This window comes from Archocentrus centrarchus, unplaced genomic scaffold (assembly GCF_007364275.1).
Source record: "Archocentrus centrarchus isolate MPI-CPG fArcCen1 unplaced genomic scaffold, fArcCen1 scaffold_50_ctg1, whole genome shotgun sequence".
Lineage (NCBI taxonomy): Eukaryota > Metazoa > Chordata > Actinopteri > Cichliformes > Cichlidae > Archocentrus > Archocentrus centrarchus.
This window is the reverse complement of record NW_022060273.1, coordinates 1,592,257-1,610,977: the sequence shown is the minus strand read 5'-3', so window position 1 is coordinate 1,610,977 and position 18,721 is coordinate 1,592,257. Positions and strand designations below refer to the sequence as shown.

General features: G+C 39.1%; 1 protein-coding gene across 1 annotated transcript in view; it reads left to right on the top strand.

Annotated features, from left to right (window-relative positions):
* The window catches only part of LOC115777361 (inactive pancreatic lipase-related protein 1-like), a 54,494-nt gene that overhangs the window by 19,662 nt on the left and 16,111 nt on the right, over window positions 1-18,721 (top strand). Inside the window, exons 5-10 of the mRNA XM_030725254.1 lie at window positions 3,582-3,716; window positions 6,058-6,166; window positions 10,868-10,987; window positions 11,086-11,202; window positions 12,458-12,576; window positions 14,363-14,492. Coding sequence (XP_030581114.1) covers window positions 3,582-3,716; window positions 6,058-6,166; window positions 10,868-10,987; window positions 11,086-11,202; window positions 12,458-12,576; window positions 14,363-14,492 — 730 coding nt within the window. The remainder of the gene's footprint in view (window positions 1-3,581; window positions 3,717-6,057; window positions 6,167-10,867; window positions 10,988-11,085; window positions 11,203-12,457; window positions 12,577-14,362; window positions 14,493-18,721) is intronic.

Genomic DNA, 18,721 nt, shown 5'->3' with positions numbered 1-18,721 from the left:
AGACCAAACAGGTTTTATCAAGGGTCAGCACTCAGCCAATAATACACGCAGAATAATAAATGTAATAGATTACTGTTCCACTAACAAATTAGAAACCACAGTTATTCTTTAGATGCAGAGAAAGCGTTCAACTGGGTAAATTGGAAATTTCTGTTAGCAGTTCTGCACAAATTTGCATTTGGTTCTTCATAAACTAGATCAGAACACTACACAGCTCTCCAAATGCACATGTTAGAACAAATGATCTAATTTCCCAAAGCTTCAGTCTGCAGAGGGGCACCAGGGAGGCCTGCCCACTCTCTCCCCCCACTTTTTGTCGTTTTCATTGAGCAACTGGCAGCAGCAATTAGACAAAATGTAGATATTGAAGGAATTCAAACAAAAAATACAGACCATAAGATAAGCCTTTATGCTGATGATGTATTACTTTTCCTTGGGAACTCACAAACCTCTCTTCTGAAGACAATAACTCTTATTGATAAGTTCTCATCTAAATCAGATTACTCCATCAACTGGAGTAAATCAACATTTTTGCCTCTAAATTGTAATTTTCAGAACACCACGACCACCTCACTACAGTCAGGCAACATTAGATATTTAGGTATAAATTTTTCTGCGATGCTGTCAGACCTGGTATGATTGAATCATATTCCTATACTAAAAACAATAGAGGATGATCTCACACGTTGGAACTGGTTTTAGTAACAAGGAAATTATTTCTCTTTTAGTACATAATCACGATGTAGTGATAAGTATGAGGACGTTAAAGAGAGAGTGCAGAAAGCTGCATCTGCTCAGAAGGAAAACCCACACAAACTGGCAGTGGTTAGATGCAAGGATGGCTGCACATTCATACAGTACAGAGGGGACATGTAGAACCACAACACACAATAACACAGCTAATCAAGTTGTTTCTACCCAAGGTATTTTGTAGCAGCTATAGCAGCTGTGGCCATTATTTGACTTGAAATGACAACTTTGACAATTTTGACTTTATTCTCAAAATGCTCAAAATGATTTATTTTTCTCTCAATGTGGCCCTCACACTCCTTCATATACTAGCAAGCTAAATATTTCAGTAGCACTAAAATAATTTAGTAACGCACAGAAGTGCAAAGTTTGATATGTTTTATTGGTCAAAAACATTTAATAATGGTCAAAAATGCATTTATGTAGGCTGACTGGCAACAGAACTGGTTGTTTAATTAAACAACGTTCTAACATGAAAGAATCCTCACAGATAATGTAACGAACAAATTATTCACTTTTTAATATCAACCTTAAGTTAAAAAAACAGCTATTAAAATATGCCAATTCATTTTGAAACTCTAATCTAATAAATAAAAATAAATATCAATAAAAATAATAATAACCAAAAGAAATAAATAAAAGTGATACCTCTCACATTTAATAGACAAGCTGTGTGCCTCTTGACAACCCTGCATTTAGCCAAACAGGTACACAAAAGGTTAAAAACACTGGCCTAAGCAGAAGAGCCAAAATGATTTTTTCGCCTCTGATTTGAAATTAATTGCAAGTAAATTGTCCAGTAAGTAAACTTTATCCTATGTATGAAAGTAAACTGACAAACAAGCCATATTCATGGTAACATTCCCCACAGACCTTTTTACCTCATTCAAAGAGTTTCTGACTCCTGCCGCACGTCCCCCCCGCCCCAGTTCCTACACCTATGCTGCCACAGTAAAAATGATGATTCTGCCTTAAATCAATTATCTGTTTTCACTGATCCCAAACAAACCTTCTGTTGCCTGGTTTAAGTCATTAGACTCAAACATTTCAAAATTTTTATGGAAAAATAAAACATGAAGAATATGTTTGAAGACTTTACAAAAGCTAAAATACAATAGTGGTCTAGAATTCCCAAATTTTTTATCACTATTTCTCAGCCAGTAGATTACATTATATTTCAAGATGGATCTGTTACTCAGTGCTCATACTACATCTGTCCCTCCAATTTTAATAGCACTGTAGCTTTCACACAGCCATACACATTCTTCCAACTACATACACTTACATCACCCCAATCACAATGGGTGGGAGGAGGGGGTGGGCGGGTCTTACCACACCCCGGTTTCATGCACCCTGCCTGGGGTAGGGACTGGCTCGTGGTTCAGGGCTGGGTTGGCTGTTCCCCAGGATGCTGCTGGCTCTGTGCTGGTACCAGCTAACCCACACTTAAGCCGCGTTTCAGCACAACAGTCAAAGTCCGGACCTCAACCTGACTGAAATGCTGTGGAGGGACTTTAAGAAATTTATGTATAAACAAATGCCAGCAAACATCAGTGAACTAAAACAATAAAGGCAAGTGGGCCAAAATTCCACCACAATAATGTGACAGACTCATAATGTTATAATCCTGAGTGTTTGTGTCATGTCCTGGGCCGTTTGCCCAGCGTTTTGTGTTTATAGTTTATTTCCTGTGCTTGTCCTCCCAGTGTGTTGTCTTGTTCCCAGTGTTGTGACTCGTCTGCGTGTTCCTTGGTTTATCACTTCCTGTATTATTTTGCCAGTGTGTTTTCCCTGTGCTTTGTGTCTAGCTTTGCTTTCCCTGTGTAATTAGTTTCATTTGCCTCACCTGTTGTTCCCTGCTGTTTCCTCTTGCCCTGATTACCCTTTGTGTATTTTAGCCCTCAGTTTTCATTTGTTCTCTGTCGCGTTGTTGATGTTTTGTGCCCGCATGTTCCAGTGTTCCTTGTGTTTTCCCTTCGTCACCCCTCCGTTGGATTTTGGTGTTCATTCTCCTCCGAGCCTTAATAAACCTCCTTTAAGTTATGTTTACCTCTGGAGTCCTTCGTTTTTGCCCTTCCTCACCCGTTTCCTCCCCGGCCATGACAGTTTGACCCTGAGTTTTAAGTTCCATATTGCAGTTTTGTTTATAATGTTTTCTACTTAGTTTGGCCTTGGCCGTTTTTTTCCCCCCACATTGTCATTCTCAGTTAGGTTGTGTTTTCTTTCACAATTTGTAATTGTAGTTATCATTTATAGTTAATTCCCTCAGTTTTTCTGCCCTCCCGTGTTAAGTCCATGTTTCTGTTAGATGTTCCTGTGTTCAGTTACTTCCAGTTTTGCTAGTCTTGTCTTATGCATGCTGTGTTTAGTTTTGCTTCTCTTGTCTTGTCTTCTGTGATTAGTTTCAGCAGTGTTCCCCTGGTGTTTTTCCCTATGATCTTATGTGTATTTATAGCCTTTGTCTCCTCTCAGTCCATCATATCATCATATCATCGTCCATCATATCAGGCAGTTTGGATGGTTTGCTCCATGGTCTTCCTGTTTGAATTTTCAGGTTTTGTTTCCCCTGCAGTCTGGACTTTCTGCTGCACCAAAATAAAGAGTATTTCTTTGTTTATTCAACTTTATCCTCTGAGTCTACATTTTGGGTCCACTCACACTCCAATAGATTACTTCAAGTTAATGCTACTAAAGGTGCTTCTACAAGCTACTGAAGTCCCATGAAAACTTTATTTTCACTTGTATGTTTTTGAAAATTTGTGTGAACTGATCCTTCAACTAAACACTATGTAAAATGTGTGTTGGCTAACTTGTTAATGGTTTTGCTGTAGGTTATGCTGAAACGGGGGAATGTGAACTGCATTGTGGTGGAATGGAAGAAAGGCGTTAAGACTCGGTATGTTCAGGCTGCCAACAATGCCAGAGTGGTGGCTGCCCAGGTGGCGTCCATGATCACATTCCTCATGGTGAATATGGCACTTCATTATCTGTCAGACAGTGGGATATTGTGTAAACTATAACTGCACGCTATAGTAATACTATAAGGGCATTTTCTTTGACTCCAGCACATAGTGCATGTTGTACACTATATTGCCAAAACTATCCACTCACCTGTCCAAATCATTGAATTCAAGTGTTCTGAAACACTTCCATGGCCACAAGTATATAGAAGCAAGCACCTAGGCATGCAGACTGCTTTTACAGTTGTGAAAGAATGAGTCACTCTCAGGAACTGAGTGAATTCCAGCGTGGTACCACGATAGGATGCCACATGTGCAATTCCAGTTGTGAAATTTCTTTGCTACTAAATATTCCACAGTCAGCTGTTAGTGGTATTATAACAAAGTGGAAGCAATTGGGAATGACAGCAACTCAACCATGAAGTGGTAGGCCACGTAAAATCACAGAGCATGATTCAGAAAGGCTGAGGCGCAGTGACAAATCACGTTCTCCATCTCGCAATCCAATGGACAAGTCTGGGTTTGGCAGTGCCAGGAGAATGTATTTGTCTGACTGCACTGTGCCAAGTAAGAAGTCTGGGGGGACTCTTAGTTCCAGTAAAAGGAACTCTTAATGTAACATTTTATTACAGAGATTAGAGCATGCCATAGGCATTAATGGTACTGCGCTGCAGTGGTTTGAATTTATCTAAGAGCCTCCCATTTATTCATATAAATGGGGAGTCTTCATCACACACTAAAGTTAATTACGGAGTTCCACAGGGTTCTGTACTAGGGCCAATTTTATTTAAAGTATACACGCTTCCCTCAGGCAGTATTATTAGAAAACATTGCATATTGTTACGCAGATGATACCCAACTTTATCTATCCATGAAGCCAGATGTCACACATCAATTAGTTAAACTGCAAGAATGTCTTACAGACATAAAGGCCTGAATGACCTCTAATTTCCTGCTTCTAAATTCATATAAAACTGAAGTTCTTGTACTTGGCCCCACAAACCTTAGAAACATGGTGTCTAACCAGATACTTACTCTGGATGGCATTATCTTGGAGTCCAGTAACACTGTGTGAAGTCATTTTTGACCAGGATATGTCTTTCAACACACATTAAACAAATATGTAGGACTGCTTTTTTGCATTTGCACAATATTTCTAAAATTAGAAACATCCTTTCTCAGAGTGATGCTGAAAAGCTAATTCATGCATTTATTACTTCTAGGCTGGACTATTGTAATTCATTATTATCAGGCTGTCCAAAAAGCTCTCTGAAGAGCCTTCAGCTTCCAAAATGCTTATCTGAATGATCTGAAATATCTGAATTTAGAAGTAGGAAATTAGAGGTCATCCAGGTCTTTATGTCTTTAAGACATTCCTGCAGTTTAACTAATTGATGTGTGTCATCCCTTAGTTATGCCCTATGTGTAAGGGGTTCCCATGAGTGTTTCTTTTCATTCACCTCTTTTTACTCTGTTTGTACCACACTCAGCATTTAATCACTATTTATTATTAATCTCTGGCTCTCTTCCACATTGTGTCATTTGTCCTGTCTCTCTCCCCTCAGCCCCAACCAGTCACAGCAGATGACTGTCCCTCCCTGAGCCTGGTTCTGCTGGAGGTTTCTTCCTGTTAAAGGGGAGTTTTTCCTTCCCACTGTCGCCAAGTGTGTGTGTGTGTGGGGGTGTGTGTGTGTGTGTGTGTGTGTGTGTGTGTGTGTGTGTGTGTGTGTGTGTGTGTGTGTTAACTTTTGGGTTTTCTCTGTGATTAGTGTAGGGTCTTTACCTTACAATATAAAGCACCTTGAGGTGACTGTTTGTTGTGGGTTGGGGCTATGTGAATTGAATTGAATTGAATTGAATTGAATTGAACTGACATTTTAGTATACCAAGACATTTTGGACTATTTCATGCCAACTTTGTGGGAACAGTTTGGGGTTGACCCCTTCCGTTTCCAACATGAATCCAACACCAGTGCACAAAGTAAGGTCCATAAACTGGACAAAACTGAGTCCTGATCTCAACTCAATAGAACACCTTTGGGATGAATTACAGCAGAGACTGCAAGCAAGGCCTTCTTGTCCAGCATCAGTGTCTGACCTCACACATGCACTTCTGAAAGAATAGTCAAAAATTCACATAAGCACACTCCTAAACTTTGTGGAAAGCATTCTCAGAACAGCTGAAGCTGCAAGGGTGGGCTGACATATTAAACCCTATTCATTAGGAATGTCACTCAAGTTCATATGCATGTGAAGGCAGCGAGGGAATACTTTTGGCAATATAGTGGATTTACTGTTACGTCTAGATACAGTGTATTTCTCTTTAACATACATGCTAATTGATACAGGAGCACTACAAACAGAGAGCTGATAAATTCCGCATTATCGGACACAGCCTGGGAGCTCATGCTGCAGGAGAGGCCGGTAGTAAAATTCCTGGCCTGGCACGAATCACAGGTAAATCTGCTCACACTTTATTATCAACTGGTAACTAAAGACATAACTGCAGATTTCTAAAATGTTTTGTATGTTCACTACATAAAGGATTTTTAAAAATTAAAAATAGATCAATTTTAGTTTTGGGAGCTCTATAAACATGAAAAACGATTTTATTTTTTATATTTTATATTGTGAAATTAAACTGTAAAACCATACATTAAACCCTGTAAACATATAGTTGTGTGTTGATACATGGAGATACATATTGTATGCATAAATCTATTTCTTTCTAAATTCCATCATTATCCATCACAAGCACAACTTTAGATTTTAGCTATAGAGGACGAAGAGATCCACGGACATCGAAATAAAGGATTTCAGAGTTTGATAGTGATTGTGCAATAAAATATACATTAGTAAGTGTATTTGCAAATTACTTCTTTATTTGTTTTTAGACATTAACAAAGTAACTCATTATTTGATAATTATAAACTAAAACAATTATAAAATATTTCTAAATGCATGAAACTGTTGCTGAGCTGGAGAGCTCCTTCAGTGACAGACTGCTGCATCCTAAATGCACAAAGGAGCGTTACCGCAGATCCTTCCTCCCAGCAGCTGTAAGACTTTATAACCATCACTGCTCCCAACAAAAACCACAATAGCCTACACAATGTAGGATAATATATAATATACTGTAAATAGTCCGGCCTGTTAAGGTTCAACACACAGGCACATCATGTACATTGTATATAGTGTTATTATTAGTAGTATTAAGGTTAATCTTGTTTGTTGATTTTATATATATTCTTTTCTTAATAGTGTGAATTATCTTTATTTATATTTATAATATCTGCGGCTGCTGTTACACCCAAATTTCCCCTCTGTGGGACAATAAAGGCTGTTTCTTCTTCTTCTTCTTCTTCTAAATGAAATATTGTATACAATAATATTTGAAATAGAAAAGGGATTTACAGAAAAAAGTAAACTCAATAAAACATCAATAAAAACATTTCAAGTTCAGAATAAAAAAAGATTTTAAAAATCTTTTTAAAATGTAATTTAAAAAGAGAAATAAGTAAATGGATTCAAAAATCAAATTAGTAAAACTGATTTTTTTTCTCCTTGAAATTTTAAAATGGTAATTCCACACATTTTTAGTTCCATTTCTTTTTTTTCATGTTAGGTGCTGGATTAACTATTGATTAAATTATTGGATTAGTTACTGGATTATCTTTTCCACAGAGCATTTGAAGATGCAGTTTGTTCCTTGGAGAAAAAGCAATACAAAATAGCCATTCTGTATAATGTAGGAGCTCTCTGACAGTGTTGTCAACTTAGCAACTTTGTCACTAGATTTAGTGACTTTTCAGACCCCCACAAAGCTGAAATCTTCCACCAACGCCCTGTTTTGTGTATATAAAGCCTGGCATCGCCCAGACATCGCTTCAACAAGGAGGGGATCACTTTTAAGAACACTTTTTAAAAATTACTTTCTGGTCAAAAGTGGTATTTAGCTTTTTTTTACTTATCAAGTTCAATTAATCCCAAATGGCTAAGAGAAATAAAAATGCAAAAAACAAAATAAGAGTTTAGGACTTAGGAGGATAATCTGTAAAAGTTATACAACTAAAACTTATGAAAGTGGTCAGTTTCACATATTGCAAGAATCTTTCTTCAGCTTTAGCATAAAAAAGTGATTAAATTCCCTTGAACACAGTGATTTTTAATGGGAGAAACATTTCATCACTTATCCAAGTGACATTTGATGTTTATTTCTTTCAGGGACCCTACACAAAATACATTAATCACATAAAAGGAAAAGATGCACTGTACCAGATTTAGCAATCAGCTAATTTCGATCTGTTGTGCCTGGGAATGTAGAAAACAATAAAACACAGATTAAACTGATCAGCAAAACACAAACAGACTCACATACTCACATACCCACATATATGCACATTCCCACACACAAACAAACCTAATAACAAAAGACAAACAAACAAGTATCAGAATATTAATCATCTATAAACAAAGTTCCATAGAATACAAAGCAAATTATAATGAGAATATCAGGAGCATAGTGTAATCTGCAACACTATCATCAGTGGTAAACTCCCATCTCTATAGATATCATCACCATCTATTTTCAGTTAACTCATACTACGTTTCCACCGCCGAGGTGCTGGTGCTCGTGCCAGTGCTGGTGCTGGTTTCAATGAACTGACAAACCACTTAAGAACAGGCCTGCATTTCCACTGTGCTTTGCAAGCTGATCCTTTACGTGTGAGTGTGGGCGGGTCCTCGTCTGGAAACGGAAGCCGAAGGGCACAGACGTAGGAGAACACGCTCCCCTTTCTTGTGCTGTGAACATATTTTACAGTCCAAACTAAACTACTGCAGAATCTGTGTGCAGCACAGAGGTAAACACAGACAGTGATTATTAGCAAGATGACAAGTACGCACTTTGCGTCCTTTTATCTGTGACATGAACTGATACAAAGCAGCAAGTTCAGCCTTAGGGCCCAACCTAAGTCATAGCCATGAGAATCGCATCGCTTTTCTCATGTAATACACACCATGCAGTGAAGTAGCGGCGGAAACCTTTACATTGAGGTGGCAGAGTCATGCCCTTCTGCTGCTTGCATCACATGTTCTTGGTTCCAGACTAGCTAGCTTGCGGTGCTGGAGTTGAACCCGTTTTTTGGCCAAGCACCAAGTACGTTCGCAGTGGAAAAAACGCTGAACGATTCAAACACTGGCACCGACACCCGGTCAATACATAAGGCCATCTTCCTTATGTATTTGTGTATGTGGCTTATTTCCTCTTGGATCTGATGCTCATGAATCCTCACCATCATCATTTTCATTACCTATAAAGTCTCATATTTTGGGTGAAGCCCTCTGTGCATTGTGAGGAGTTGTGGCTAACATTCTTGCATTTTCATTATGGTTACCAAGTACCCAGTACTGCCATCTAGCAACTCCACCTCTTCAGTCTGGATCCCTTTGCCTCTTTTTTGTCATCATTCAGATACATCTATTCAGTACAAACATCCCAGTGTCTTTGCTGTAGATCTTGGTGAGGTGAATCAGTGTGCCATTCCTGGCTTGCAGTTTCACGTCCATTTACGGGACCTGGCAGATGGTCACTCCACTCCTGAATCTCTCTTTGCGATGAGCTGGCTGAAGTTTTTGTGGCCTATCACAATTGTAGCAGGGACAGCACATCACTTTGGTATGTCCCGTACTTGATGGTAACTTGGGCAAATGCCTTGGAGTTGGCCTTCAGTGTTGTCTTTCACAGTCTGAGTTCCTGATGAAGGTTATCAGTACACCAAGCCTTGTACAGTGCCAAGTACTCCTGTAGCTCTATGTAGGGCAGTGAGTCATAGGCTTTCTTGTACTCAGTAGTGGCTTTGCTCAGGTTGGTCTTACGGACTTGGTTTAGTGTTCTGTAACCAGTGTTTGGTGCTCATGTGTTGATTCTTGTGCATATAGAACTTGGCTGTTTAAAATATCCACTAGGAGCCTCCATGTTGAAAGAAATGGTAATAGTTTCAGTTGTTCGAGTGTATTGTACTCTTGTGGAGGTCCTTTATGTCTTGCCCTCTGTTAACCAATCTGGATGGGTATCTGTTGTTAACAGCCCTCTTATTTCTTCAGCCATGCTGGGGAAATTATAGTTCAGTGATGCTCGCACATTGGCCGTCCTTTGGCAGTCAGTGTGCAGCTTTAGACTGCCCATTTACTTACAGAAAGCATCTGTTGTCAGATTGGGGCAGTCAAAAGTATGTGGTACAACTAGAATGTGGGCTACTCTTGCTTATACTGTTGGGCCATCAGCCAGCTGTAAAGAAGAGCAGAGTTATAACAATGAGCTGAAATGAAAATGAGTGTTAAGAACACTGTCTACTGTAGCCAATGCCTGTACCTTTTATATTATATTTTTTTAATCTTTGTTTTTTTTTTTTTTTCATGCTTCTCCCATTCCTGGTGAACTCTGCTGCTGATTCCTTCCCCGTTCTGGCCCACTTGTCAACCAGTCAGCATTCAACCAACGCACACCATCATCCATGTTGAGCAACATTAAACTGGAATTTTAGAGGACTGCATGGGAGCACATTTGAAAACCCCTCACTATAGGCTCTCTGTAGGCAAATGTCTCTGCAAATAGATGCATCCATGGTAACATAAATTAAGCATTAGATGTGGATCATGTGAGGTCCTGCCATCCAGCTTTTCATGCCTGAGACTCTTTGTTGGATGTTTACCTTTGTGATGTTTACTGGCTCTTGTTCTGGCAGGTTGCTATGACCTGCTTTTAGGCTCAAAAGCTACTTGTCATTGGTGTTGTGACACACTTTTCTACATGTTCTTCCAGTATTTGATGGGTTAGTTCTGGGTGGGTTTGTCCTTATGCCATTGCCCCTTTTTTTATGAAGTATAAATCATATCACAAATGCATTACAATTTTAGCAAACAGTTTGCAGAAGTGACCCATTAGCTGAAGGGTTAGCATGTAAACTACATGAATGCAATGAGTCTCTGGTTTGTTCCCATCTTTCCCCACAATTCTCGATTTCTCTTCCCTGTATTGACACTGTCTAATAAATGCAAAATAATCAATGAAAATTCTAAGCTACAGATAGCAGGTAGTAATCAGACTCCAGGGTCTACCATTGATCCCTCTGATATAATATTGTTTTTTCTGTCCAGGACTGGACCCAACTGAACCTTACTTCCAAGGCACTGATCCATCTGTCCATCTAGAGACCAGTGATGCCACTTTTGTGGATGTCATTCACACTGATGGACTTCCATTCAACTCAAAACTTGGTCAATATCACTGAAAACAAATGTTTGCTTAAAGTCTTGACTGTACTTTCTAAAATCTTATCTTTGCACCAATATGAGTTTCATTTCCCTCCTGTCAGGTCTGGGTATGTCAGAGTCTGTGGGTCACGTTGACTTTTACCCCAATGGAGGAGAACTCATGCCTGGCTGCTCTGCCAACAAAGGCAGTGCCACTGATCTTGATGCCATTTGGGAGGGTGAGATAAATCACAATACTCTCAATGACATTTTAGTCATATACTTTGATCACAGTCCTAATTTTGATATAATTTCACTTTTTCTGAGTCTACAGTCCCCCAAGCCCAGTTGGGTCACCTGTTGTATTTGGCTTTCTTTCTGTCTAGTTTTTAATGCTGGTTAAATACAGTTGTGGTCAAAAATTGACATGTACTCATCTCGGTAATTTGAGGCCTTTAATGATTTCTTTGAATAATTGAACAGCCTCCACATTTAATGACTTTAAAAAACAAGAATTTGTTGTACAAGTCTCAGTGACTCAGTAAGGAACTCAGTGAGGATCTACAAAGAAAAACTGTAGATTTATACAAATCGAAGCCATTTTTAAACAACTGCAGATTCCAAGAACATCAGTTCAAACAATTGTACATAAGTACAAGTTATTTGCCTTATATGTCCTCCTCCTTAAGGAAGTAGGCTTAAAGCGCATGTATATAAGAGAATCAAAGAATCAAAACTTCAAACTTTTAATTAAAGCCCAAGCTCAAATATCTTCAAAGAATTCAAAACAACAAAAATCATATGACCATATATGATGCTATTTCCTACCATACATAACACAATGACTCAATGGAAAAATTGTAAAGAAATCCCAGGCCAAGTTATTCCAGCTGGACCATTCTGAGCGGATATTTTTGATAAGGGATGGCGACGGCCTTCTTTTGAAATATGCTGCTGAGCAGAGAGGCTCAAGTGGCAACATTGTTGCCATTCCTAGGTATGGATTGGAGGAGATGGGTGTTGTCACAGCTGAATCTGCCACTTTTGATCCTATGGATAAGAGAGGGTGAGTGGGAGCCAGGACTGCATATTTAGAGGTCTTAGAGTGCCTGGTGCTTGCCCTGTACTGGAACAGAAAATAGAAGCTGACCTCTTTCTATGTCTGTCTCTCCACTCTACTGTCTCACATTCTTAGTCTAAGATTCTCATTATTATTTTTTTATGTAATTCTTGCTGATAATATTTTCTGTGCAAATCAAACTCATAGCAGGCGGATTTGAGTCATCAAAAATGAGTGCTTCTCAGTGCTCACTACTTCCTAATTCAATTCTGGTGTGTAACTCGTGAGCTTATACTTGGCTAATTTCAATACTCTAATATGTTTTATTAATATGTATTGATATCTTTTCAATTATTCTTCCATATCTAATACCATATCCATCTCTTCTCATCCTTGCCATCATCTCCATGACATCTGATTCAATCTTTTTCCAGGTACCAAAAAGTTTGATGCCTGTAACCATGCTCGAGCCTATGAGTACTACAGCGAGAGCATTATTCAATCCAAAGGTTTTGTAGGATACCCCTGCTCTGACAAGGACAGCTTTGCTTTTGTAAGTTTTTGCTTCAGCTGAGAGAATTAGCCATTACTAGGTGATACTGCCAAAGTGGGAGTTTTTACAGAACTCACATAAAGATGCATCTTAAATTGCTCATTAAAAGTTATTTTTGGGTTGCATTCAAACACCTTGAGTTTAAATAATACTAAATGCCAAGGAACAGAGATTCGATCCCTTTCTACCCTCTTTAGATACAAAATATTTCTTTGATAGTAGAAATAAATGAGAACCCACCCAGTAAAAACTTGCTGAAAAGAGATAGAAGACGACTTTACTAGCTCTCTAAACAATGTTGATATTGGGTTGAGTAATAATAATAAGTTTTCTGAGGCATTTGCACATCTGCAAACACCTCAAAAATCTGTATTTTTCACCTCAGAAAATTCATGCTGCAAGGAAGCACTGATAACCACTGCATGAATACATGAAGACATATATAAATGGCATAACATTTTTTATATTATTATCTGGAAATTATCTGTAAGCAACATTTACTCTAGTTCCTAGAGTAAATGTTATGTGGTTGTCTGATCACAACCATTTCACAACCAATTAAAATTAAAGTGTCTGGATTTTTGAAACAACAGCTAGGTGTGATGTAGGTGTCCACGTAACTTTCACTTTTGAGCCAAATTAAACAAAATTTTAGCTTCCAAAGTGTCTAAATGGTACATTGTTGTACCATTTAGACATTTTGGACCTCTAATCAAGAGAAAATTGCTCAGTGTCAGTATCTTTTTGTTTCTTAAGTTTTTATCTCTCTTCCCCATTTACTTCCCCACTTACTTCCCCATTTACATTTACTTCCTGTTTTATTTTGGTACTCTGTCTTTTGTGCTTTGTATTTAGTTTTATTTCCTGTTTGTGTCACAACCTAGATTCTATCCACCTGCGCCTCTTTTCCACCAACTGTGCTCACTTCCCCTAATTCCCCTCAGTCCTTGTCACAGCATCTATTTTTGCTCCTTCTGTCTTCTCTGCCTGGAGTCCTTTGTTATTTGGATTTGTCAGGATAAATTTAAATAAAGTTTAAACTGATCCCGACAGCCAGTGAAACTGTATTTATACAGTGTCTGAAAAGCTTTAAGATCCCAGTAAAATGTCTCCTAATAGAGGTCTGGGAGAGATCCTATATTTGTAATGTAACAAGTGACTTACAGCTATCAGATAGGCCAAGTGAAACAAGGAAAATGAAGGGGTCCACATTTTCTCTGTCCGAGCGTGTGCATGGGGCTAGCACCTGTTGATGCTGTATGACCCTCGCATGGTTGTAATGCATTTCTTTGGTTTTAGAAATTGATTTGGAAAGATAAAATTTTTGTGTGTGGTGTATGGATCGATGTAACTGGGCATCCCCCACGGAGGGCTTGTATCTGCAGCTGCTCATGTTAATGACAGTTTATCCCTGCTTTGAACACATGTCCTGATCAAAGAAGGCTCAGAGAGAGCCAAGAATTACCTCATATGACTATGTCTCTGTTGAAAGATGCCAGCATCTCCTTGTTTATCTCGTAAATGCTCTCTGGTGTTATTCCAGCAGGCCAAGATGACAGCCGCACAGTCAATCTTTTCCTACAGAATAACTTAATGCAAAACCATTACAGTTCCCCACCTTCATATTTATGAGGTGGCAATCTGCAACATTTTAAAGAAGTAAAAGGGGAAAAGTGTTTTAGGTTTGTCACTTTTTTCCTGACTGTTCATTGACAGGAGAAGATTTCTACACTTATTCACAAGGTGAGCTCACTCTTGACACCTCACTATGTCCTTGTCTTCAAAGGGAAAGTGTTTCCCATGCACAGACAGCAATTGCCTTCTGATGGGCCATTATGCTGACAGCTTTAATGTGACTGATGGCATTTCAAGGATGACGTACTTCCTCAACACAGGCAGTTCAAAGCCATTTGGCCGTAAGTACACTGTCCTTCCTGTCCCAATAAAAATCTAAGAACTCACTGTTTAGATTTCACAATGAAAAAAAATGAAGACGTGCTTGCATTGTTTTCTATTCTTTAACCTTAATTGAGTGATAAACTTTAATTCCATTTAAGTCAATTTAGTCACCCTATGGGACTTTGCATAGTAAGGCCAAGACCCTAAACAGTGTACAGACAGGAAAAGACTAGCAGCAACCAAAATAGGGACTCCAGCAATGGCAGGGAAAACAACCGCTGGAGATTGCAACGTAGACCAGCAAAGGAATGAAGTAACTGTGTAATCTCTGTAAGGTCCAAGTATCACCTCATGTATCATCAGTAGTGACACAGACGCTAGCCAAATGCAAAACTAGTGGAAAACAATCAGAAAAGATGAGGAGGGTAAAAAAAAAATATCAGTAACCTCTACCTGTTAAACAATTCCTGTTCTGGGGGTTGTCTCATTGTTGCCTCTCTAGTGCGCCTGTTGTTAATTTCAGTAGCACCAAAGCAGCTGAAACTGATAACAACCTCCTCTTCTGCTTAACTGACTGGATCAATATCCCAAAAGTTTAATTGACTTGATGCTATATTCTGTTCCTTTAATTTTTTTAGCTTCGCTGTCGATGACAGTCAGCGGAGCTGATCTGATACAGAGCTGATACTGAGCCATCCGGCACCCATCTGTCATCCATCTGTTATCTGTAAACATTTTTCTAAATTTGCTACTCCTTCTCGCCATTTATATTTGAAATCTTCTCAAACTTTGCACAAATACACTGGATAAGGCTCTACAAAATAGGGGAGATGGATTTTTGATTTTTATTTTTTTAAGAATTGTTGAAATTTTCAAGAAATACTTTACATTGATATTTACCTTGAATCCCTACTCCTCCCTTATTCTTAGGCCGATCTTATTCCAGTGTGCAAAGCTATACAAAATGCATAACATTTTTTATCTTCAATTTTTTACAAATTTTGAAGATCAGCAGTACATTTGGTTTAACTTGCTACAAGTATTCATTTGGCAAATCTATACAAAATGCTGCAGATGAATTTCAGATTTTTGACTTTTTTAAAATATTTTGTACAACTTTTCAAATTTTAAAAGAAATACTGTAGATTGATGTTTAACTGAAATTCCTACTCTTCCCCTATTTTGTTGGTTAATTCTTCTGAAATTTTAGTATGAGTATTTATTAGGCAAAGGTCTACAGAATGTACCAAACAGATTTAAAATTTTTTACTTTTTTTTTAACAAAATTTTCAAGAAATACTGTACATTGAGGTTTTACAGATATGAATATTCATTGGGCAAAGATCTAGAGAATGTTGTAGACTGATTTTCAATTTATTACTTTTTTATTATTATTATTATTATTTTTTTTTTTTACAAATTTGAAAAAGAAAAAGAAAAAAGTATCACCTCAATGATGGTTGATCTACAGCCAAATTCATTTCCGTTCCAATATATCACAATGGCGCAAAATGCAAAACACAAAACAAAAAGAAAAACAAACAAAAACCAAAAACACAACAAACAGCACCTGAAAGATAATACAACAAATAACAAACCCATACTCTTGTTCTGTTGTTTGTGTGGGTGCATGCCTCTGTGTGTGCATGTGTGTTTGTCATGAAACATCCTTGATAATGAGGGTGGGAAGCCACAACAACGGCCCCTGGAGCCAGAGACAGGCAGAGTAAGACTCAGGAATCCCAGGCTGCCCACAGTCCCCCAAGAGCACTGAAGTCCCGAAACCACACATTCTGATGACGACCGTGAGTCCAACCTTGGAGAAAGAGGAGGGAGGTCCTAGCTGGGGTTCCCACAACCAAAGGGCAAGAGCCCCAGAGAACCAGTGACGATGGGCAGCAGACCCCACCAGAGGCCGGTCATCCCTGCAGGAGCCAAGGGAGGGCCCCAGGCACCTGAGAACTGCCTGACACTGAGCAGAACTGGCCCGAGCCAACCGGAACTACAACCCCCAAGGGACCGGGCCAATGACCACGCCAAGACACCCAGCCTCGTGTGGGCACAGCCGACACAGGTGGAACAGATTCTCACGGAGGAACAGAATTTCGCACAACAAATATTTTATCTGTGAATATGGGTAATAAGGCTTGTAAGTTACTGCAAAGCATCATGTCTCGAGTTCGTATGACGTCATAGCGACTAGTCGCTGTCGACTCGACTTTTATCATGTTGACTTCAACCTTGAAAAATCTGAAGTCGTGCAACCAGTATCACATGCCCCCCTTGAGGCTCTACATGTGTGAGGGAGTGTGTTGTATGGGGAGTGTGTGTGTGCGTGTGTGTGTGTGTTAGTGTTGTAGTACTCGAGATCGGTCTTGGTCTCGAGACCGGTCTCGAGACCGCTTTTTGATGGTCTCGGTCTTGTCATGGACTCGACCGCATTTGGTCTCGGTCTTGTCATGGACTCGGACCTTGCGGACTCGGGATTTTATTTCAAGACCAGTCAAGACCACAGCTGTGGAAATATCACTAAATTGCCAGAATACTGTCCAATTTATTTGTTAACATCTTTGCTTTTATTGGATGCAAAACGTACTGATTCAAATCCCACAAATATTGCGCTCCTCTGCCTCTCAAAGGAGCGCACCTCACAGACTCCGCCCCGGCTAGGTTGCTGCTATTATCGCTGCTTACGCCTGTATCATTTCACCGCAGTTTGCAATCTACCACAGAGCACGGACAGTTTCATTCACAATGTGTATGTTTGATCTCACTATGGTCACGCGTGTGCTGCATAAATCGAAATAACCGCATGAACACGAAGAGAAGTAAGAGGGAAAATGAAGATCAAAGGAAAATTTCAGGCTTCCGATTCAACAAAAAAATCCCAGCATGAAAGGTAAATACCAACCTTCATGTATTTTGATACACAAACTAAAAATTTAATGCAAGTTTTAGGGCTGCAACGATTCTTGGAATAACGCAATTCGATTATTAAAAATCCTCGACACAAATTTGTTGCTTTGATGTTTGGTTTCAGCTCTGCAGCTCAGGTGTCTCCGTGTAAGCGGAGCATTTCCAAAAAAAACAAAAACGACCCTTTAACGCGAGTGGATCGCTGAGATGTTTTTTCACGCCCCTACTTCTCTGTGCTGTGAGTGCGCATGTTTGAATGTGCCCGCATGTGTTGTGCAGAGGATGTCAGGTGTTACTTTTTCTTTACGTCAGCTGTAGCCACCAGAACAGATCTATAACCACAGTGTACTGGGGAAAGGGGGGCTGCCATTAGCACTAGCAATCGTTCGGTGCCCCCTCCACCCCCTTCAGTACAGAGGGGCCCCTTCAAAATGTTTTTATCAACCACCTGATCAGCAACATGAAGAACAGAGAACTTTGTAGCTGCTCCATCCACCCTGTTTGTTTCACACAGAGAAACATCTGCAGTACGGAAGTTAAAATATGCTGATGAGTTGTTAAAATGAAAAATTATTTCTTATCCAATTACTTGATTAATTGACGGAGTAATCAATTAAATACTTAATTACTAAAATAATTGATAGTTTATGCTCACAATATGGTGGCTGATATTCAAATGTAGGAAATGCTATTAGCAGCCGAGGAATCTGGATTATGTTTTTGTTGTGTATTTTTTTATGTGATTTCTGCAAACACAGTGGAAGGAAACGGCACTCTGGGACACATTAAATGCGTGATGTATAAATGTAACTTTTCTGGATTATATGTAAAAATGATCATTCTATCAATCTAATAAGGCCTGATTTAGAGTTCTGCATTGATCCTTTGTGTATAACTGAAAATCCTCTCTGAAGCAAACCTGACATGCACCTCGAGAAATGTAACTACACGTCCAAAAAAACTGATTACTGCTTTCTGGTTATGTCTTAGGCCCCATCACTCAATTAACAAGTGGGAGCGGCATTTAGTGGTTAGTATTAGCTTACTAATTAGCATTAGCATTAGTGCTGGGGTGAGAAATATTTCTTGCTAGAACCCGGAAGTTACCATGGCCACCACCAATGGTAACAGCAGAGAAGTAAGTAAGTTGTTTCTCCGCCATCAGTACATTGAGCAAGTGGTGGGCAGATTGATCCTGATATCGATAATATGGATGCCAACGTTGTATTGGTATTGATCAATATCAGTGTGATGAGATCGATACTTTGGCTTCAGTTTCTCTCCTGTATGCAGTGCTGAGGTTTCATCAAAGATGCGAGCTGACTGTCTA